Genomic DNA, 20,853 nt, shown 5'->3' on the forward strand with positions numbered 1-20,853 from the left:
ATTATTCAGTGACTTTCAGGGTGTAATTAGTATTTCACAATTGTCTTCTGGGAACTAATATTCTATTCTATTTTCTTCTTTGTTTGTAATTGCATTTTAAAAAAAAATTTTTTTTTGCTTTTTATTATTTCTTAAACACCTGTTATGATTATTTAAACGTTTCAAAAATATTTTTTATTTAGTTTAAATTACCATTGTGTATGAAATGTGCTATATAAATACATTTGCATTGCCTAAATTTATTATGGCCCGCCCAGCCTGTAAATATATAGTAGTAATGTATGTTGCCAATATATAGAGAGAGTGAGAGAGTGTGTGCTCGCCACCAATGAGCGCGCTTGACCCTGAAGCATCAGCTGGAGATCACGGTGACGCGCGTCGCAATCATAGACTGTAAAAAAAACAAAAAACAGTCGCAACACACGCAGCAGTCATCACGTAGTCTCGTTGACTAAAATTCCTGGTGCACGAAACCCACTATTATATAACAGTCGACAAGATGTCCAAGCCACTGACGGACCAAGAGAAGAGGAAGCAAATTTCCGTGCGAGGTCTCGCCGGGGTTGAAAACGTCTCAGACCTCAAGACCAATTTTAATCGCCATCTGCACTTTACTTTGGTTAAGGACCGTAATGTTGCAACGAAGCGCGACTACTACTTCGCCCTGGCGCACACCGTACGCGACCATTTGGTGGGAAGATGGATCCGGACGCAGCAGCATTACTACGAGAAAGACCCGAAAGTAAGAAACTCGAATGCCGCAGTTTCATCCTACAGATCGGGGCCGCACGTACACCACTGACAGGAGGGAGGAGGGGTCGGATCACACATTAGGGGACATTATGTTGCGCAGTAGAGTAGCAACATTGCAGAATGTAAAAAGAAACATGTATATACTTGTTGAAGGTTTAATATTGAGGTATTTGTATTGCACCAGGAAATGACGCTTAATGCTAATGTTTCAGCAGATGGTAGGGCTTTTTTCCTCTCAATAATTACATAATCTCTCCATGACTGATGTCAGGAGCGCGCCTTCAATCAATGTCCCGCAGAATGTATGGAGTGCTTTTCTATGTGCCCTTGATGTATCAACAGGTCTAATTATTTTTGAATCTTTGAGTGCGAGTTATTCACGTATATCAATATGTGCACATTCTTGTATAGGCTATATTTAAACAAGTAGCAACAATCTAAAAACTAAATTTCTGTAATGCATATTCGAAACATCTTTCAGATTACAACGCTGAACCGCTATACTCATTCCAGACGAAAAACCTTTTTAATTTTCACATAATTTTAGACGTTACAAGTTTAAATTACAATTTAAAAATGTCCCATCGATATACAATGTTGTTGTCATCATAATGTCATCACAATGTCGTTATAATTGATGCGTAGCCTGCTACCTCCTTGTGATTTTTTTTTTTGTGCTCATTCATTTGCATACATAATTGTGATTGGTCCTTTCCATTTTAGAACGTTCAGTCTGTCGTCCAGTCCAGAGCCATATCACTCTATATGGCTCTGGTCCAGTCCTAAAACCTTGAAAGAGGAAGGCTGGTTGTCACAAGGAGGCTAGTCAATCATTTTAGCCCTCATTAGCAACTTAGTAATGTATACCACAGACATGATTTTACTCATAAATCCAAAACTGTAATTTTGCTTTGGGAAAGGAACGCATAAGTAATCACAAATCGGAGCTTACCTAATTCCTACAGGAAATTTTAAATTTATATTTTAAAAGATTTTGTATTCTAAAATACAAAAAAATACTTAAAATAAAAAACTGTTTGAACGGTAGGATACTGTTGTATTTGGAATTTGTGTAATCTTTATCTGGGTGGCTGGCATCCTCACAGAGTATTTAACCTTAAACGCTGACAGCTAATGCTGCTATTTTTACATGTGCCAGAGACACAGCATACAAACATAATTCTTTCCTAACCTTTGTTATCATTTATAGACAAGAGACTGACATACTACAAGCTAGCTTTTGTTTACTAGCAAGTCCTCCTTGATAGTTGTGTCATTGGGCAACCTTCAACAATTTAAGGTTTTGCGTAGGCGGTCAATGAAGTATCAAGACATGGAATACAGATTAGGCTTGTGTTGCGCACCTGTCACAATATTATTTGTAACTAATATTTGTCTGCTCAGCAGGGGCTTTTATGGCTCCTACTTCTCTGTTGCTTTAAATGGCTCTCAGCTGTTGCTGTTAAAAAACACTTTTATTTAAAAAATGCTCCTCTTTTTCACTTTTAATTATCTTGTCTTTACCTTTTTCCCTTTCTTCTTCTTTGTCTCCACTTGTAGCGTGTGTACTATCTTTCTCTGGAATTCTACATGGGTCGGACCCTTCAAAACACCATGGTAAACTTAGCTTTGGAGAATGCTTGTGACGAGGCCATCTATCAGGTGAGAGGAGATATGTACAACTGAAAACTGCTAAAAGCAAATAATTCTGCTGGGAGGACATTTTGTAGGCCAACCCTGAAGTTAGCATCACCCTGCAAGTTCCCTTGTCAAAAACCACAGTCTATGTCAAAAGCCCAGTATGATTTTTTCCCAATGGCTTTTGGACTATTGCAGAAAATAAATTCTGCGACTAACAAAAGTTTGGTTCTTACATGTTTTGTTCATCATGATAATCTTCACAAATGAACACAACTTTAATGCATTCTAGATAAATTCTGAACTTTTATGAATTCTGAAGCCTAAATACGAGTAAAAATCTAAACATAGCCTATAAACGAATTACACCACATGACTTCAACATCTCTAAGCTCTAAGTTAAACATTTTCACTGATAGATTGAGTTAGAAAGCACAATTTTAAACACAACGAGGCTGGGAAAAGGACTAGTCTGTAGATGAGTTTACCTGTTCGACATTTAACCTTTGTAATTCCATTTAGCCACTTATTAGCAACTGTCTTTTTAAAGGGGACATATCATGAAAATCTGACTTTTTCCATGTCTAAGTGCTATAATCAGGTCCCTGGTGCATCTACCAACCCAGTATCTTTGTTTTGCCTTTCTATGCAAGCATGTCAAAAAATAAGCTGATTTTCGTAGGGAGATTTCGCTCCCTTTCTGACATAGGAAGGGGATCTTATTACCGCCCCTTAATCTGCACGTTTCCACCCACTGCGCCGCCAGAGGTGGACAAAGTACACCACTTCCTTACTTGAGTGAAAGTACAGATACTACTGGTCAAATATTACTCAGTTACAAGTAAAAGTTGTAAAGACCGATTTTTACTTAAATAAAAGTAGAGAAGTACTTGTTTTTAAAAGTACTTTAGTATTAAAAGTAAAAAATAAATGTCAATGCATTGCCGTATGCCTCTGAATCTATGCCTACCTACCCTCATATCAATATCAAATTTATTTCTAGGACACATTACCAGTAGTGGAATTGAATGTGAGATTGAATAAGTGCACTCAATAACGTCCACAATGGTTTCGGACACCCAAATGGCTGTTCTCTCAAATATTGCCCTATTTAAAGTTTTTTGGCTTTTAGTATGTATATGTTAGCCTTACTGTTATCTATAAGCTAGTGTGCTCCAAAACAATGACAAAATTTGCATTTAGAAGACCAAATCCAATGTTGAAAATGAAAATCAGGTTGATTGGGTTCAATTGGGTTCTGTCGTCAATCCAACGTTGGATGTTGACGTCAACCCGACTTTCATTTCCAACAAAAATGCAACCTCTGCAACCAAAATCATCCCCTGACTGACATTACTACTTTCTACTCATGGATCTTGACAGAATTGTAGTGGAGTAAAAAGTACGATATTTGTCTTTCAAATGTAGTGAAGTTAAAGTAAAAAGTTTCCAGAAAACATAATACTCAGGTAAAGTACAGACACTCAAAAAGTGCACTTAAGTACAGTACTCAAGTAAATGTACTTAATTGTCGCCAGCATTTGGTTTTCACAAGCGACAACAGTGTAACTGTTTTTTAATTTTTGCAGTTCTAACACAATGGCAAAAGTTCCAGCAAAGCAGGCAAAATGTTCTGTCGTTGGCTGCACAGACTCGCACTGAAGACTGTTTGACTAAATGTCACAGCTGTCTTATGAAGCGCTCAGGGAACTGTGTCAGCTTTTGTAAAAGTTAAACATGACGTCACATGCAAGTCGATGAATTAATGTAACTCCACAACAACTACATAAATGTATCCACTATGTGCGTCTAAAAGTTGCAAACTCTTCATGAGTCTCCCCGTAAGGTTATGCACTCCGCTACTGGTTATTTCTAAGATTTTGCTGAGTGAGATTCACGTGTTTTGTTGTTGCTGGAGTATCTGAAGCTCGTGTAAAGGATTGCTCTCTTCTGAACGGGGGTGGGGAGCAGCAGTATATTTGCATTTGGGGGGGGGTATTTTGAGCTGTAATTCACAGACACATTCTGGGGACACCATAGATTTATATTACATCTTGTAAAAATGGGCATAATATGTCACCTTTAAAGACAAGTGAAAGCTTTAAAAAATCACAATTAATTGCTATTAATATATATTTTATGTCTTAGGAAAAAAAATCTAAAAACTTGTGGTTATGCTAACCACAGACCTTATTTCAGGCTTTTAACCAAAAACCAAAAAACAAAAAAACAGAAATGGTAAAATGCTAACTTGTTTTAGGGTTTTGGCCTAAGAAAATATGCCATCCCTGCAGCACTCTATGGAAGTAAATAATTCCGTCATTTATGCGCCCCTAGTGGGAATTGCAATCTGTGTGAGTGGCCAGCTGGGCTCTACATAACAACATTGGCTCAACCAGTGGTGTGTATGGGGTTGGACTATATTCATTTGTCCAAATAGAGAAGATGTATAATCTATATACCTGGGCAACATCTGTTGTTATTACATTAACCTCAATACTTAACCTTAAAAAAATCATTTTGTATAAAGAAACGAGGCCATTATCAGTAATTATTATCATCAGTGATAGCATAATCATAAATAGAGAAAGAGCATATGGAGGAGATCTGGTGCTATATGTACTGTAATACTGATAATCTTGGATTAGCTGCCCCTGTGCCTTTAATCCTATTAGAATATGAAATGCAAATCATTCTTGATCGGCACTGCTATGCTGAGAATGACTATAAAGATATGTTGATGAAAGATGAAACCATGCAACAAGGCATGATTTGTACTCTGAGAAGTTATTCACCGGATTTGGTCCTGCTTGGCTCTCATATTCTGGTTCTTCTCAGTTGGGTCTGGATATGGAGGAGCTGCAGGACATGGAGGAGGATGCTGGCCTGGGCAACGGAGGCCTTGGTCGACTGGCAGGTGAACTCAGTCTCTTTAAATGTGCTGATTACAAGATTAATGGAGGCTTGCACTGACGAGTTGGTGCTTTGATTCACTTTAACTTCCCTTCCTCTTCAGCTTGCTTCCTGGACTCCATGGCAACCTTGGGCCTGGCAGCGTATGGATATGGAATCCGTTATGAGTTTGGAATCTTTAATCAGAAAATCGTGAATGGCTGGCAGGTAAAACAAACTTCCAACAATATCTCAGTGAAATGTATTTCTCTTCCTTTGATGCATTTGGATCTTAATAAACAACTGACATCATCTGACAGGTGGAGGAGGCGGATGATTGGCTGCGCTATGGAAACCCTTGGGAAAAAGCCCGGCCTGAGTACATGCGTCCTGTGCATTTCTATGGTCGGGTGGAGCACCACCCTGATGGAGTGAAATGGGTGGACACACAGGTAAGAGCATAGAAACCATGTATCTGCCTTTAATTGGTATGGAAAGGCCATTTTTCATATTGTAAAATAAATGTTTTCTAGTAATAATAATATAATAATAACTTTATTTTTATATAGCTCATTTAACGCAGCTTCTCAAGGCGGTTTATAGCCTAGAAATCTAGACGCACCCTAGCGGCAGCAAAAATTATTTTGCAGCAAAATGTGGTCTAGCAACTCTCCGTTGGCATTCGAGCTGGAAAAACCAAACTCTGGTCAGGCCAATCACATCGTGTATAGAGTTGGTGGGCGGGCTTAACATAATGACGGCAGAGTTGCGCGTGATTTCCATTAGGCGAATTCCTTGCTACTTGAAAACAAAGAAGATGCTGCTGGCGAACAGCAGTCTTTCGAATTGGCTTTGGCCGCGACTCTGGATGATTTGGAGTTAAGAGAACGTCACTTAAGTCATTCTTAAAAAAGGGAAGATGTGTTCAGAGTTTTGACGACCGGATACGGCAAAAGTTTAATATATCAACTACCTCCGCTGGTGGGAAAACGCATGGGACTCACTCAGCCACAGCCGTCCGTTGCTCTGGTTGGTTGTAGCGCTGTCCTATTGCGTGCAGAGGGAATTTGAAAGACAACCGTTTATCCTGCCCCTCGGATTGAGGTATGCCAATTGGGAGTTCCCAGACCTAACATCTTGATAGGTCTGGCTTGCCAGGCTAGGCGGTTTACACAATAGAACAAACAAATGAAAATACAACACACACAGGAGAAAAAAAAAAGTCAGGTAAAAGTCTACCTAAAAAAATTATTTTTTAAATGAGAGTTAAAAATACTTAAAGTCTGTGCATCTCTGATATTTGGAGGGAGTGCATTCCAAAGCCTAGGAGCGTAGGATCAAAAAGCCCTGTCCACTACAGTACGCAACCGAGTCTGTGGGACTGCCAATAGACCAGCTTGTGAGGAGCGTAAATGACTCTTGGGTGTGTATAAAGCTAAAAGCGCAGACAGATACTGAGGGGCCAGACCATGCAATGCCTTATATGTGAGCATAAGGATTTTAAAATCAACTCGGAACCTGACCGAGAGCCAGTGCAAAGACTTTAAAATCGGTGTAATATGCTCATTCCTCCTGACTCCAGTCAGGATCCTAGCAGCAGAATTTTGTACACATTGTATTTTGTTACAGTAAGTGTTGTTTTAGGAACCCCAGCAAGAAGTGCATTGCAGTATTAATAAGCCTTTCAGTCACAGAGAGGAATAACATAGAGCGGAGTCTTGCAATGTTTCTGAGATGAAAAAAGGAGTTCTAAACAGTGAGAGTAAGCACATGAGAGTCAAAGGACAGACTAGAATCAAATATAGCTCCTACGTTTTTTAATTTAGTTTGTGCCACCAAATCAGAGACATCTATGTTTAAAATTAGTGAGCCAGCTTTACGAAGCTGATGAAAGGTGCCAATGAGCAAGACCTCAGTCTTATCACTATTAAGAAAACTATTCAACTATTCTATTGTACATAACTATTCAAAGTCAGTAAGATTTTTGCTTTTAAAGGAAATTAATGCTTTCATTCAGCAAGGAAAGATGTTTCTATTAATGTGTTATTAGTTCAGTTTTGTGATCTTGTTTCCCCCTGTCTTTGTGATTTTGGTTTAGTCCTGTTAGTTTTTCCCGCTCCTCGTTTGTGTTCAGTTTCTTCACCTGTGTTCAGTTAATTATCCCATTAGTCCCAGTTCTTTTAAGCCCTGTGTTTTCCCTCAGTGTTTGTTGGTCGTCGTCAATGTATGGTGGTGTTTACCCTGAAGTCCTGGAGTTTATTTTGTTCTTGTATGTTCCTGAAGTTCATTTTGTAAATAAATCAACTACTTTGAAGTTCCTGCATCCTCGTCTTCAGCTACCTGTACACAACCTGACAGAACGACCAACCATTAAAAGAAAAAACCTCCAGTGGAAGATGGAGATAGATAAGCAGACTTTTTTAGGAACCCTTTTTTTCAATATTTTTCAATATCAACATCTCTGCGTCCAGCCCAATCCTCATCTCATCCACCCTGTTGAGCAAGAGCCAGAGCCAGTCTTTTCGAGCAAGAACCAGAGCCAGTCTTTTCGAGCGAGAGCCAGAGTCAGTCTTTTCGAGCAAGAGCCAGAGCCAGTCTTTTCGAGCAAGAGCCAGAGCCAGTCTTTTCGAGCAAGAGCCAGAGCCAGTCTTTTCGGGGAAGAGCCAGAGCCAGTCTTTTCGGGGAAGAGCCAGAGCCAGTCTTTTCGGGGAAGAGCCAGAGCCAGTCTTTTCGAGCAAGAGCCAGAGCCAGTCTTTTCGGGGAAGAGCCAGAGCCAGTCTTTTCGGGGAAGAGCCAGAGCCAGTCTTTTCGGGGAAGAGCCAGAGCCAGTCTTTTCGGGGAAGAGCCAGAGCCAGTCTTTTCGGGGAAGAGCCAGAGCCAGTCTTTTCGGGGAAGAGCCAGAGCCAGTCTTTTCGGGGAAGAGCCAGAGCCAGTCTTTTCGGGGAAGAGCCAGAGCCAGTCTTTTCGGGGAAGAGCCAGAGCCAGTCTTTTCGGGGAAGAGCCAGAGCCAGTCTTTTCGAGCAAGAGCCAGAGCCAGTCTTTTCGAGCAAGAGCCAGAGCCAGAGCCAGTCTTTTGGAGCAAGATCCAGAGCCAGTCTTTTGGAGCAAGATCCAGAGCCAGTCTTTTGGAGCAAGAGCCAGAGCCAGTCTTTTGGAGCAAGAGCCAGAGCCAGTCTTTTGGAGCAAGAGCCAGAGCCAGTCTTTTGGAGCAAGAGCCAGAGCCAGTCTTTTGGAGCAAGAGCCAGAGCCAGTCTTTTGGAGCAAGAGCCAGAGCCAGTCTTTTGGAGCAAGAGCCAGAGCCAGTCTTTTGGAGCAAGAGCCAGAGCCAGTCTTTTGGAGCAAGAGCCAGAGCCAGTCTTTTGGAGCAAGAGCCAGAGCCAGTCTTTTGGAGCAAGAGCCAGAGCCAGTCTTTTGGAGCAAGAGCCAGAGCCAGTCTTTTGGAGCAAGAGCCAGAGCCAGTCTTTTGGAGCAAGAGCCAGAGCCAGTCTTTTGGAGCAAGAGCCAGAGCCAGTCTTTTGGAGCAAGAGCCAGAGCCAGTCTTTTGGAGCAAGAGCCAGAGCCAGTCTTTTGGAGCAAGAGCCAGAGCCAGTCTTTTGGAGCAAGAGCCAGAGCCAGTCTTTTGGAGCAAGAGCCAGAGCCAGTCTTTTGGAGCAAGAGCCAGAGCCAGTCTTTTGGAGCAAGAGCCAGAGCCAGTCTTTTGGAGCAAGAGCCAGAGCCAGTCTTTTGGAGCAAGAGCCAGAGCCAGTCTTTTGGAGCAAGAGCCAGAGCCAGTCTTTTCGAGCAAGAGCCAGAGCCCGTCGCCTGTTTGCCAGAACCGGAGCCAATCGCCTGCCCGCCAGAGACTGAATACGCCGCACTTGGATCTGCTCATGAGGACACGGTACTGATTGTGGCTGTTCTGTGTGTGTGGGCGGCAGGCACATCAGCTCTGGCCCATGAGTCCAGTTCCGAGTCCCATGATGTGCTGGCCCCGTCCAGTTCCGAGTCCCATGATGTGCTGGTCCCGTTGATCCCACGTCAGAGCCCGTTGATCCCGCGCCAGAGCCCGTTGATCCCACACCAAATGTTAAAATTGTTAAAACCCCAAAAAAAGTCTAACATTTTGGGGGGGCGCCCACCCGAGGGGTCCTCACCGCCATGGCCACCCGAGGGGTCCTCACCGCCCTGGCCACGCCCACAGCCTGCTCCGCCCTGGCCACGCCCACTGCCTGCTCCGCCATGGCCACGTCCACAGCCTGTTCCACCCCGATTCCCCGAGCTACCAGCTCCGCCCTCGAGGGTTCTCGCTCCTGGGCAACCACGCCCTCGTCAGCCCCCAGGGCACCCCTGGCTCTCGCTCGAAAAGACTGGCTCTGGCTCTCGCTCGAAAAGAATGGCTCTGGCTCTCGCTCGAAAAGACTGGCTCTGGCTCTCGCTCGAAAAGACTGGCTCTGGCTCTCGCTCGAAAAGACTGGCTCTTGCTCGACAGGGCGGATGAGATGAGGATTGGGCTGGATGCAGCCTGTTCCACCCCGATTCCCCGAGCTACCAGCTCCGCCCTGGCGCCCACCCTCCCACCCCTTTGGATGTTATACGGCGCAGCATAAAATCTTACAGACCCCAAACGTTTGAACTGAGTGTACATCAGGAAGTTCAGCAGAGATAAAGCAGAACGGCCAATATGCAACGCAAGACTCAGATGCTACATGCTGTAGAATTGTGTCATTTTTACAGATGTATCTCTGTTTTCCTATTAAATCTGTTCCTGTTTGTCTCACCAGGTGATCCTTGCTCTCCCTTATGACACACCTGTCCCAGGATACAGAAACAACATTGTTAACACAATGAGGCTCTGGTCTGCAAAAGCTCCGTGTGAATTCCATCTCAAAGACTGTGAGTTCTCTTCAATCAATCAGTCAATGATCATCAGACATTTTAACAAACCATAAGCTTTATCATTCATTTATTATTATGAAAATAACTTGTAATATTATTTATAAAATCAACTCTGATCTGTTCCATTTGTGTCCATATACACAACTGTTCAAAGGTTTGTGGTCAGTGAGATTTATTCTCATGCTCAGCCAGACTGCATTCTTTAAATCAAAAATACAACAAAAACAGTAATATTTTGAAATAGTATTACAAATTTAAATTAATCACTTTATTTTTATATACAGACAGTTGTGTTGCTTAATATTTTTATGGAACCTGTGATACATTTTTTCAGGGTTCTTTGATGTAGTCAGTCTAAAAGCACAGTATTTATAAAAAAAAAATTTGTCTGATTATAAATGTCTTTACTTTCACTTCTGTTCAATTTAATGCATCCCTGCTGAATGAAAGTATGAATTTATTTCAACAACATTTTACTGACCCCAAACTGTTGAGTGGGTATACTGTATCTTTGAGCCTTTCATCTTATGACTGACTTTCTGTCTTCCTAAACAGTTAATGTTGGTGGTTACATCCAGGCCGTTCTGGATAAGAATCTAGCTGAGAACATCTCTCGTGTGCTTTACCCTAATGACAACGTGAGTGCAACTCAAGCGATTCATATTAAGAAACAAATCGCATGACTCTTGGAGCCTAAATGTAAACGAATCCTCCTGTTTGTGTATGTCAGTTCTTTGAGGGGAAAGAGTTGCGTCTGAAGCAGGAGTATTTTGTGGTGGCTGCAACTCTCCAAGACATCATCCGCAGGTTCAAAGCTTCCAAGTTCGGCTCAATTGAGGAAGTGCGCATGGATCTGACCACACTGCCAGATAAGGTAGGACAAGCACTTTGTTTTATGTTAAGATGGTGGAGTGTATAGAACATTCAACACAATTCACAACACACACTACAGAGATCCTTTGCTTTTTCTGTGTCGTTCAGGTTGCTATACAGCTGAATGACACTCATCCTGCAATGGCCATCCCTGAACTCATGAGAATACTGATGGATGACGAGAAACTGATCTGGGAAACGGTGAGTGGGAAATTCACGTCTTCTCCTTTAACATGCTTAAAAAAGGATTTGCAGTCAAATTGTAGGACTATTCAGTTGATCGATAAAAGGGTAATACAGGGACATAAAGTAACACTTTGCAATAAGGTTTATTTTTGTTAACATTAGTAAATGCATTAGCTATTATGAACGAACGTTGAGCAATATATATATTTTAAAGCATTTATTAATCTTACTTAATGGTACATAGTAAAAACAGTTCACAGTGCATTGATGTTAACAAATACAACTTTTGATTAAAAATGTATTAGCAAATGTTGAAATTACATCGACTAACATAAATGTTGTACACTCTTAGAAATAAAGGTTATTTATTGCCATTTATGGTTCAATGGAGAACCTCTAACATCCATGTAACCCTTTCATTGCACAAAAGTTTTTTCATCATTGAAAAAGGTTCTTTAGAAGAAAAAATGGTTCTTTCTGCTCACTGAACGTTTTTTAGAGGAAACAAAAATTGTTTTTCTATCGTATTGCTACGAAAACCCTCTTTTGGAACCTTGATTTTAAAGAGTGTAGAAGTATTTCATTGTTAGTTCATGTTAACCAGTGTAATTAATTAATGTTAACAAATTAACCCCTCATTGTAAAGTGTTACCATACATAAAGTTTGTATTTAAATTTGCTGATTTCTATAATGAAAATTTGCCCATGTAGACCAACACCATAATGTTGTACTCCTCTTCCTCTTCTGATTTTTCTTTCTCTCTCACTCTCCCGTCACTTTCTGTCATTCTCTTTTTCTTTTCAGGCGTGGGACATCACTGTGCGTACTTGTGCATATACTAACCACACTGTTTTACCAGAAGCCCTGGAACGCTGGCCTGTTGACCTGTTCCAAAACCTTCTGCCCCGTCACCTAGAGATCATCTACGAGATTAACCGACGTCACTTGGAGGTCTGGGAACAGACATTATCTTCATGGAACATTGCATTTGAACTTAATTGTAGATTAAAAAAAAAAAATGTTTTTGAAGGGGTTGGGAGATCTGTAACTCACTGCATTGGGACTGTAGGACTGTGTTGACTCCAAATAAGGAGTAAATTGTGCTGTGTGAGGTTATCTAAACAACCTCCTCTGCTCTGCATGACTCAGCATCCAGTAAATCTCAGATGAAGTAAAGTAACTTCCCATGTACATTTCACTCTGTTTTGACCTTACATTTTCTTTCCTGTTTCTTAGCGGATCTCTGCGCTCTACCCTGGCGATCATGACCGTATGAGACGTATGTCTCTCATTGAGGAGGGAGGTCAGAAGAAGATCAACATGGCTCATCTCTGCATTGTTGGCTCTCATGCAGTCAATGGCGTGGCACAAATCCACTCCGACATTATTAAAGACACTGTGTATGTCTCCTAACTAACTTTTTTTAATATTAGAATACATAGTAGCCCCAAAAAGTATCTGGACACTTAAGCCACATTTAAGAAAATATGATTCTGTTCAAAATTTGGGTTTTTAATTGAGTTTTTATATAAAAAATACAGTAGAAACAGTAATATTATTGGGAAATATTATTACAATTCAAATCAACTGTTTTCTGTTTAATATATTTTTTTGTAATTTATTATTGTGATGGCAAAGCTGAATTTCTCAGCATCATTACTGCAGTCTTCAGTGTCACATGATCCTTCAGAAATCGTTCTATTATGCTGATTTGCTGCTCAAAAAACATTCCTTATTATTATCAATGAAAACAGTTGTGCTGCTTAATATTTTTGTGGTAACATGCTATTTTTCAGGATGTTTTAATTAATAGAAAGTTAAAAATAACTGCATATATTTTAAATAGTAATTTAAAGTTTAAAATGCCTTTACTGTCACTTTTTATCAATTGAATGCATCCATGCTGAAAAAAAGCATGAATTTCTTTCAAATAAAGCCTAAACTTTGAACGGTAGTGTATAAACCAAGTAGCATTTATTTTAAAGAAAGATAGCACAAGCATTGTTGTCCAGTGCAATGACATTCATACATATGCTTATTAAATGTCCAAATTTATATCAACAATATGTAATTCCAAATAGTTTATTTCACAATTTTTTGTCCCTCTTTATGACTTAATCACATTGCCTCAGAATTAGCCCTGGTGAATAACTCACAGATGGTTACGGCTAAAAAAACAGTTGTATCTAATTAGGTGGGGTTGATTCTGTGTACAGTTTCAAGGACTTCTATGAAGTGGACCCAGAGAAGTTTCAGAACAAAACCAATGGTATCACACCTCGTCGCTGGCTTGTCATGTGTAACCCTGGACTGGCTGAGGTTATCGCTGAGGTGAGGAACATTGCTGATAAGAAAAAAAAATTTATCCTTACTGAGGAACATACAAAAAGCACCATAACCTTCGGAAATACATTTTGTAAGCTTTAGTCCAAGCCCTCGAAAGCCATTCAAGAGTCATCATTGACCGAAAATCCCTATCTTATGTTAATCGCTAGAGAATTGGAGAGGACTACATTCGTGACCTATGCCAGCTGAAGAAACTCTTGAAGTTTGTGGATGATGATGCTTTAATTCGAGACATTGCTAAAGTCAAACAGGTGAGACAGAATCCACTTTCAAAGTGAACTTTAGTGCAATAATCATAATTTATATGAGAATGATGAACATTGCATATCTATTGCTTTGCTGTTTTCAGGAGAATAAAATGAAATTTGCAGCACTTCTAGAGGAACAATATAAGGTGAAGATTAACCCAAACTCCATGTTTGATGTCCACGTGAAGAGGATCCATGAATACAAAAGGCAGTTGTTGAACTGTCTGCACATAATCACCCTCTACAACCGTAAATATTTCTCTTTTTAAGAAGCAAAAAGTTTCTAAACAAACTGATGCATATCTGTAGCATGCTACTGGAAAGTTTAGAACATTAATTGCATAATTTTTTTTGTTTTAGTATGCAGTTTGTACTGTGCCGTATTCACTAAGCGGAAAGCTAGTTTTCCTTTCCCAAGATGGCCTACACTGAAAAACATTTCCCCCCGGTTTTACAGTCAAGGCTTAAGATAGACCCAGACTAAAATGCATGTTTGAGCTGTTTTAACTGAAAGAAACTTACACTGACATCTCTTAAAATATGTTAGTGCCATTTTCTTGTCTCAAGACGCACACCAGTAATATTTTTTTTCTAAGACATGTTTATTAAAGCTACTTAAATGTCCTAATTGAACTAAGGCCTAATCTTGCCTTAATCTAAACCCTGTCTGTGAAACCGGTGTCAGGTTGGTGTGCAGGTAGCTGAAGACGAGGACAAGAGGACTTCCAAAAATAGCCGATTTATTTACAAAATAAACTTCTATAAACATACAGGAATGAAATAACGAACTCCAGGGAAAACAACCATACAAGGACGACGACCAACAAACAACAAACACTGAGGGAAAACAGAAGGCTTAAATGAACAGGGACTAATATGATAATTAACTGAACACAGGTTAAGAAACTGAACACAAACGAGGAGCGGGAAAAACTAACAGGACTAAACCAAAATCACAAAGACAGGGGGAAACAAGATCTCAAAACAGAACTTAAACACATTGAAACATGACAGTACCTCCCCCCTCCCCGAAGGCGCGTCCTACATACGCGCCGTATAACATCCAAAGGGGTGGGAGGGTGGGCGCGGTTGCATAGGAGCGGGAACCCTCCAGGGCGGAGCTGGTAGCTCGAGGAACCGGGGTGTAACAGGCTGTGGGCGTGGCCAGGGCGGAGCAGGCTGTGGGCGTGACCAGGGCGGAGCAGGCTGTGGGCGTGGAAACGGCGGAGAAGGCTGTGGGCGTGGCAACGGCGGAGAAGGCTGTGGGCGTGGCAACGGCGGAGCGAGCTGTGGGACCCTCGGGCGTCCAGGGCGGAGCTGTGGGACCCTCGGGCCTCCAGGGCGGAGCTGTGGGACCCTCGGGCGTCCAGGGCGGAGCTGTGGGACCCTCGGGCGTCCAGGGCGGAGCTGTGGGACCCTCGGGCGTCCAGGGCGGAGCTGTGGGACCCTCGGGCGTCCAGGGCGGAGCTGTGGGACCCTCGGGCGTCCAGGGCGGAGCTGTGGGACCCTCGGGCGTCCAGGGCGGAGCTGTGGGACCCTCGGGCGTCCAGGGCGGAGCTGTGGGACCCTCGGGCGTCCAGGGCGGAGCTGTGGGATCCTCGGGCGTGGGGGCGGTGAGGACCCTTCGGGCGGCCATGGCGGTGAGGACCCTTCGGGTGGGCACCCGCCCCAAAATTTTAATGGGGAAATTGACAGGAAAGGGGGGCTCTGGCGCAGGATCAACGGGCTCTGGCGCAGGATCAACGGGCTCTGGCGCAGGATCAACGGGCTGTGGCGCAGGATCAACGGGCTCTGGCACATCGTGGGACTCGGAGCTGGACGGGGCCAGCACATCGTGGGACTCGGAGCTGGACGGGGCCAGCACATCGTGGGACTCGGAGCTGGACGGGGCCAGCACATCGTGGGACTCGGAGCTGGACGGGGCCAGCACATCGTGGGACTCGGAGCTGGACGGGGCCAGCACATCGTGGGACTCGGAGCTGGACGGGGCCAGCACATCGTGGGACTCGGAGCTGGACGGGGCCAGCACATCGTGGGACTCGGAGCTGGACGGGGCCAGCACATCGTGGGACTCGGAGCTGGACGGGGCCAGCACATCGTGGGACTCGGAGCTGGACGGGGCCAGCACATCGTGGGACTCGGAGCTGGACGGGGCCAGCACATCGTGGGACTCGGAGCTGGACGGGGCCAGCACATCGTGGGACTCGGAGCTGGACGGGGCCAGCACATCGTGGGACTCGGAGCTGGACGGGGCCAGCACATCGTGGGACTCGGAGCTGGACGGGGCCAGCACATCGTGGGACTCGGAGCTGGACGGGGCCAGCACATCGTGGGACTCGGAGCTGGACGGGGCCAGCACATCGTGGGACTCGGAGCTGGACGGGGCCAGCACATCGTGGGACTCGGAGCTGGACGGGGCCAGCACATCGTGGGACTCGGAGCTGGACGGGGCCAGCACATCGTGGGACTCGGAGCTGGACGGGGCCAGCACATCGTGGGACTCGGAGCTGGACGGGGCCAGCACATCGTGGGACTCGGAGCTGGACGGGGCCAGCACATCGTGGGACTCGGAGCTGGACGGGGCCAGCACATCGTGGGACTCGGAGCTGGACGGGGCCAGCACATCGTGGGACTCGGAGCTGGACGGAACCAGCGGCGAAGAGGGCTTGGTGCTGGACGGAACCTTGCTCGAAGGCTCTTGCTCGAAGACTGGCTCCGGCTCTTGCTCGAAGACTGGCTCCGGCTCTTGCTCGACAGGGCGGATGAGATGAGGATTGGGCTGGACGCAGAGATGTTGACGCTGAAAAGGTTGTCTAGTCCCATATCGCCCATATCCTCCCCTGTGACCTCCACGGATCCCCCGGAAAATAGCTTTGCGGGTTCCCACAAAGGCCTGCTTATCGAACTCCATGTTCGACTGGAGGCTTACACTGGAGGATTTTTCTTTTAAAGGTTGGTCGTTCTGTCAGGTTGGTGTGTAGGTAGCTGAAGACGAGGACAAGAGGACTTCAAAAAATAGCCGATTTATTTACAAAATAAACTTCTATAAACATACAGGAACGAAATAACAAACTCCAGGAACTTCAGGGAAAACACAACCATACAAGGACGACGACCAACAAACACTGAGGGAAAACAGAAGGCTTAAATGAATAGGGACTAATATGATAATTAACTGAACACAGGTGAAGAAACTGAACACAAACGAGGAGCAGGAAAAACTAACAGGACTAAACAAAAATCACAAAGACAGGGGGAAACAAGATCTCAAAACAGAACTTAAACACATTGAAACATGACAACCGGGCCTTGGTGTAGGATTTTTTAAAACAATTTTCACTCAATTACAAAGAAACGGCAAGTAACATTAAATTAAACATGATATTTTAAAGTGGAAAGACTGAGTATTTTCCTGTAAAACGTACTCCAATAATCTTTACTTTATTTACAACTTTTTTTTTACAGTGTACTTAACTTGACTATTTTATCTGATCAGGCATCAAGAAGGAGCCTAACAAGGCCTGGACTCCAAGGACAATTATGATTGGAGGAAAGGTGAGAATTATCACTTCACTAACCAGTCAGATCTGTTGTACTGAAATCTGAACGCTAAATCATTGGTTAAATCATGCATCTTCAAGGCCGCCCCCGGGTATCACACTGCTAAGATGATCATCAAACTGATCACGGCAATTGGAGAAGTGGTAAATAATGATAGTGTGGTGGGAGATCGTCTGAAAGTCATCTTCCTTGAGAACTACAAGGTTACCCTGGCTGAGAAAGGTAGCATGCAAACTTACTAACAGATCTGAATTTTGGATCAGCTTCCTGTCTTATTTATTCACTCACACTTCTCGCTCTGCTTACTTTTTCCCGTCATTTTACAGTCATCCCTGCGGCTGACCTGTCCGAGCAGATCTCCACAGCAGGAACAGAAGCTTCTGGAACAGGCAACATGAAGTTCATGCTGAATGGAGCTCTGACCATCGGCACCATGGACGGGGCTAACGTGGAGATGGCTGAAGAGGCGGGAGAGGAGAACCTCTTCATCTTCGGCATGAGAGTGAAGGATGTGGAAGCTTTGGATAAGAAAGGGTGACGACATAAGCTTCAATTAACAATTTTTCTGAATAGCATTAGTTTAGTTTTTTGTGTGCGCATTCATTTATTAATGTTTACAAAAAGTTTATCCATTGAAATTGATTTTTATTAAAACGTCATCCACTTAAATAGATAAAGTCATTAGCAAAAAATAATGAAGAAATGTGTTTATTTCCAGATACGATGCCATGGAGTATTATAACCGCATTCCAGAACTGAAACAAGCTATGGATCAGATTTCTAAAGGATTCTTCAGCCCTGCAGAGCCTGACCAGTTTCAAGACATTGTCAAGATGCTGATGCACCATGACAGGTAAGAAAAACCGAAAATCATAGTTGTGATTTAATAATAATTTTACACTCTCTTTCTCACACAGTCACTGTTTAATACTGATCATATAAATGACATTTTGGTTGTGATCGCAGGTTCAAGGTGTTTGCTGACTATGAAGACTACATTAAAAGTCAGGAGAAAGTCAGCGCCCTGTATAAGGTTTGTATTAAAAGAATATGATATTGTATGATGCCACTAATGTTTCAGTGTTTTTCAGGAAGTTGAGTCAGTAATATTTTACTTTTATTCAGTAAGAATGCATTAAATTGATTAAGAGTGACAGTAAAAATATTTGTAATGTTCCAAAATTTCTATTTCAAATAAATGCTGTTCTTTTAAACTTTCTATTCATCAAAAAATCCTGAAAAACATGTATCATGACAAAAAATGTGATGCAGCACAACTGTTTTCAACATTGATAAAAGACAGAAATGTTTCTTGAGCAGCAAAACAGCATATTAGAATGATTTCTGAAGGATCATGTGACACTGAAGACTGGAGTAATGATGCTGAAAATTCAGCTTTACCATCACAGGAATAAATTATATTAAAATATATATGAAAATAGAAAACAGTTATTTTAAAAGATAATTGCAGCCTTGATGAACATAAGACACCTTTTTTTTTTTAAACAACCCCCAAACTTTTGAACGGTAGTGTATGTGAACAAGATGAGCGATTCATACTTTTGGTCTATTTTACCTACATTTTAAATGTGTATATGTGCTACCATTTTTATTTTGTTTTATTAGGAGTATACTAGCATGTAATTTTACATTCATGATATGTGATACGATTCACTAGGAGTGCATAGATGGAAATAGTTCTTAACGTTCATTGTTCTTAAAGGGCTTTACACAACAGAAACACAACAATACTGGAACTGACTCGAAGCTTGTTCCTCTTCCTGATTCTCAAACAGAATACTAAAGAATGGACCAAGATGGTCATCCACAACATTGCTGGTTGTGGCAAGTTCTCCAGTGACCGCACAATCGGCCAGTACGCTCGTGAGATCTGGGGCATGGAGCCTAGTTTGGAGAAGATCGCAGCCCCAGACGACCCCCGCTAAGTCCTTCCACAATATCAAAATCTTCCAATGTTGTAGCTGTTCTCACATTCAATTTATTTAACATTGTGAAGATGTATAAAGCTGATTTTACCGTTGACATGTCATAGGGGATGTTACTCCATCTTGTCAGACAGCCAAAATGCCTCGCACAATTTCTCTGCATCCCTGCTCCAGCAACGAGCTGTCAGCGCATCTAGTTTTGTGGCATGTTTATATACAGCATATGTTGGTGTAAGAATGTTAGTTTTTCTGTGAAGTATTATGAAAAGGTGTGATGTATTTGTCTATCCACGTCAGCAGAAATCCACAGCCTCATCCTCGAGAACCAAACCTACACTGTGAGGTCAAAGCATAGCAAAAACTTTTCTGCATTTTGCCACATTTCACAGCATGATGGTGACTGTTATGGAAACAATTTGAGAAACCACCTTAATGTGGTCTCTTTTGTGTTTTGTGGCAAAATGATTGAAGTGAGAATTTTAGACTGATTATTTAAAATACTTTTAGGCTGTTTTAGTTTCCGACAGGCAGTTATTACATGAGCAGTTTGGGCTTTTATGACTTAGGTTATGAATGTAATTGTTCCATATTCAACGTAAAATTCCGGCTGGACATGTCCGTCATGCACTCTGACTGCTTCAGACTGCCTTAACCCTAATATGAGTGTTGTTTGTGTATGTTTAGGTGTAAATCTCTGCCTGTCTCTCACTTGGCCTGTTGGTGCTCATGATGTGTTCTTCCACCCGCAGAGCTCCTCACTTTAGCACTTTAGTCATGATCGGTCACTTTTGTCCTCGAGAAGCATTGTACTGTAGCTCTTTCCACATATACTGTTGTAACTCTGGTTTTCACACCACACAAAATAAGACCTGCAGGAATGATGAGGCCCTGTATGAAACTTTGCTTTTGAGTCCAGTGAAACTAATATAGCACTAAAGTGTGATTCTCCATACTTGCCAGGATGCGTTCAAGAGCCTGAAATGTATTTACTCAGATATATTATGTTAGACTTGTATTCTTTGAATAGGAAACAAAGATGTAACAAGGATGTACTGTGCATTGCTTTTGGATTTGCTGGAAGTGAGCAAACAATACTTCAAATCGACAATTAAACTAGACATGAATTGCTGGTTTAGTGATAATGGAGTAGGATTTTATCTCTGGTTCCTGATCAACCCTACATAGACTTGACAACCTAACCTGCAACTTTTCTTAACAGCTTTAACAATCTGATAAAGTACTTTGTTCTCTCTGAATGTTTGCCCCTATTGTGGGTGACAACGCACACCAAACAGTCTTGCTGATACCCTTGAAGAGAGACAAAATGCGTAATAAAAGATGTAGAATTGAATCGCTGTTTCTGTTTTTTGCAAGTATTCTTATGTTGGTCTTACATGTGACAATACAGAATGTTTAAATGGATAGTTCACCCAAAAATAAAAATGTTGTCATAATTTACTCACCCTCATGTTGTTCCAAACCTGTATGAGATTCTTTCTTCTGTTGATTCAACTGTTTGATTACCAACATTCTT

General features: G+C 42.4%; 1 protein-coding gene across 1 annotated transcript; it reads left to right on the plus strand.

Moving 5' to 3' along the window:
• Positions 1-294: 294 nt before the first annotated feature.
• Positions 295-20,670, plus strand: pygmb (phosphorylase, glycogen, muscle b). The gene is made up of 20 exons (XM_077228005.1): positions 295-742; positions 2,314-2,415; positions 5,230-5,308; positions 5,408-5,511; positions 5,604-5,735; positions 10,044-10,155; positions 10,714-10,796; positions 10,889-11,032; positions 11,140-11,232; positions 12,023-12,169; positions 12,455-12,618; positions 13,435-13,549; positions 13,714-13,815; positions 13,914-14,061; positions 17,309-17,367; positions 17,454-17,595; positions 17,700-17,907; positions 18,092-18,226; positions 18,340-18,406; positions 19,170-20,670. Exons 1-20 carry the CDS (start codon positions 500-502, stop codon positions 19,317-19,319), a joined length of 2,529 nt encoding a protein of 842 aa, XP_077084120.1. The 5' UTR covers positions 295-499; the 3' UTR covers positions 19,320-20,670.
• Positions 20,671-20,853: the final 183 nt, after the last annotated feature.

The sequence above is a fragment of the Siphateles boraxobius genome, unplaced genomic scaffold (genome assembly GCF_051911475.1).
Source record: "Siphateles boraxobius isolate OS27281-9 unplaced genomic scaffold, OSU_SipBor_1 130, whole genome shotgun sequence".
In the NCBI taxonomy this organism is placed as follows: Eukaryota; Metazoa; Chordata; class Actinopteri; order Cypriniformes; family Leuciscidae; genus Siphateles; species Siphateles boraxobius.

Bases quoted from the DNA above. Each gene is read 5' to 3' on its own strand.
- pygmb (XM_077228005.1), top strand. From the start codon at position 500: ATGTCCAAGCCACTGACGGACCAAGAGAAGAGGAAGCAAATTTCCGTG. The intron at 5,512-5,603 runs GTAAAACAAACT...ATCATCTGACAG, and splicing joins AAATCGTGAATGGCTGGCAG to GTGGAGGAGGCGGATGATTG. The intron at 12,170-12,454 runs GTCTGGGAACAG...CCTGTTTCTTAG, and splicing joins TTAACCGACGTCACTTGGAG to CGGATCTCTGCGCTCTACCC.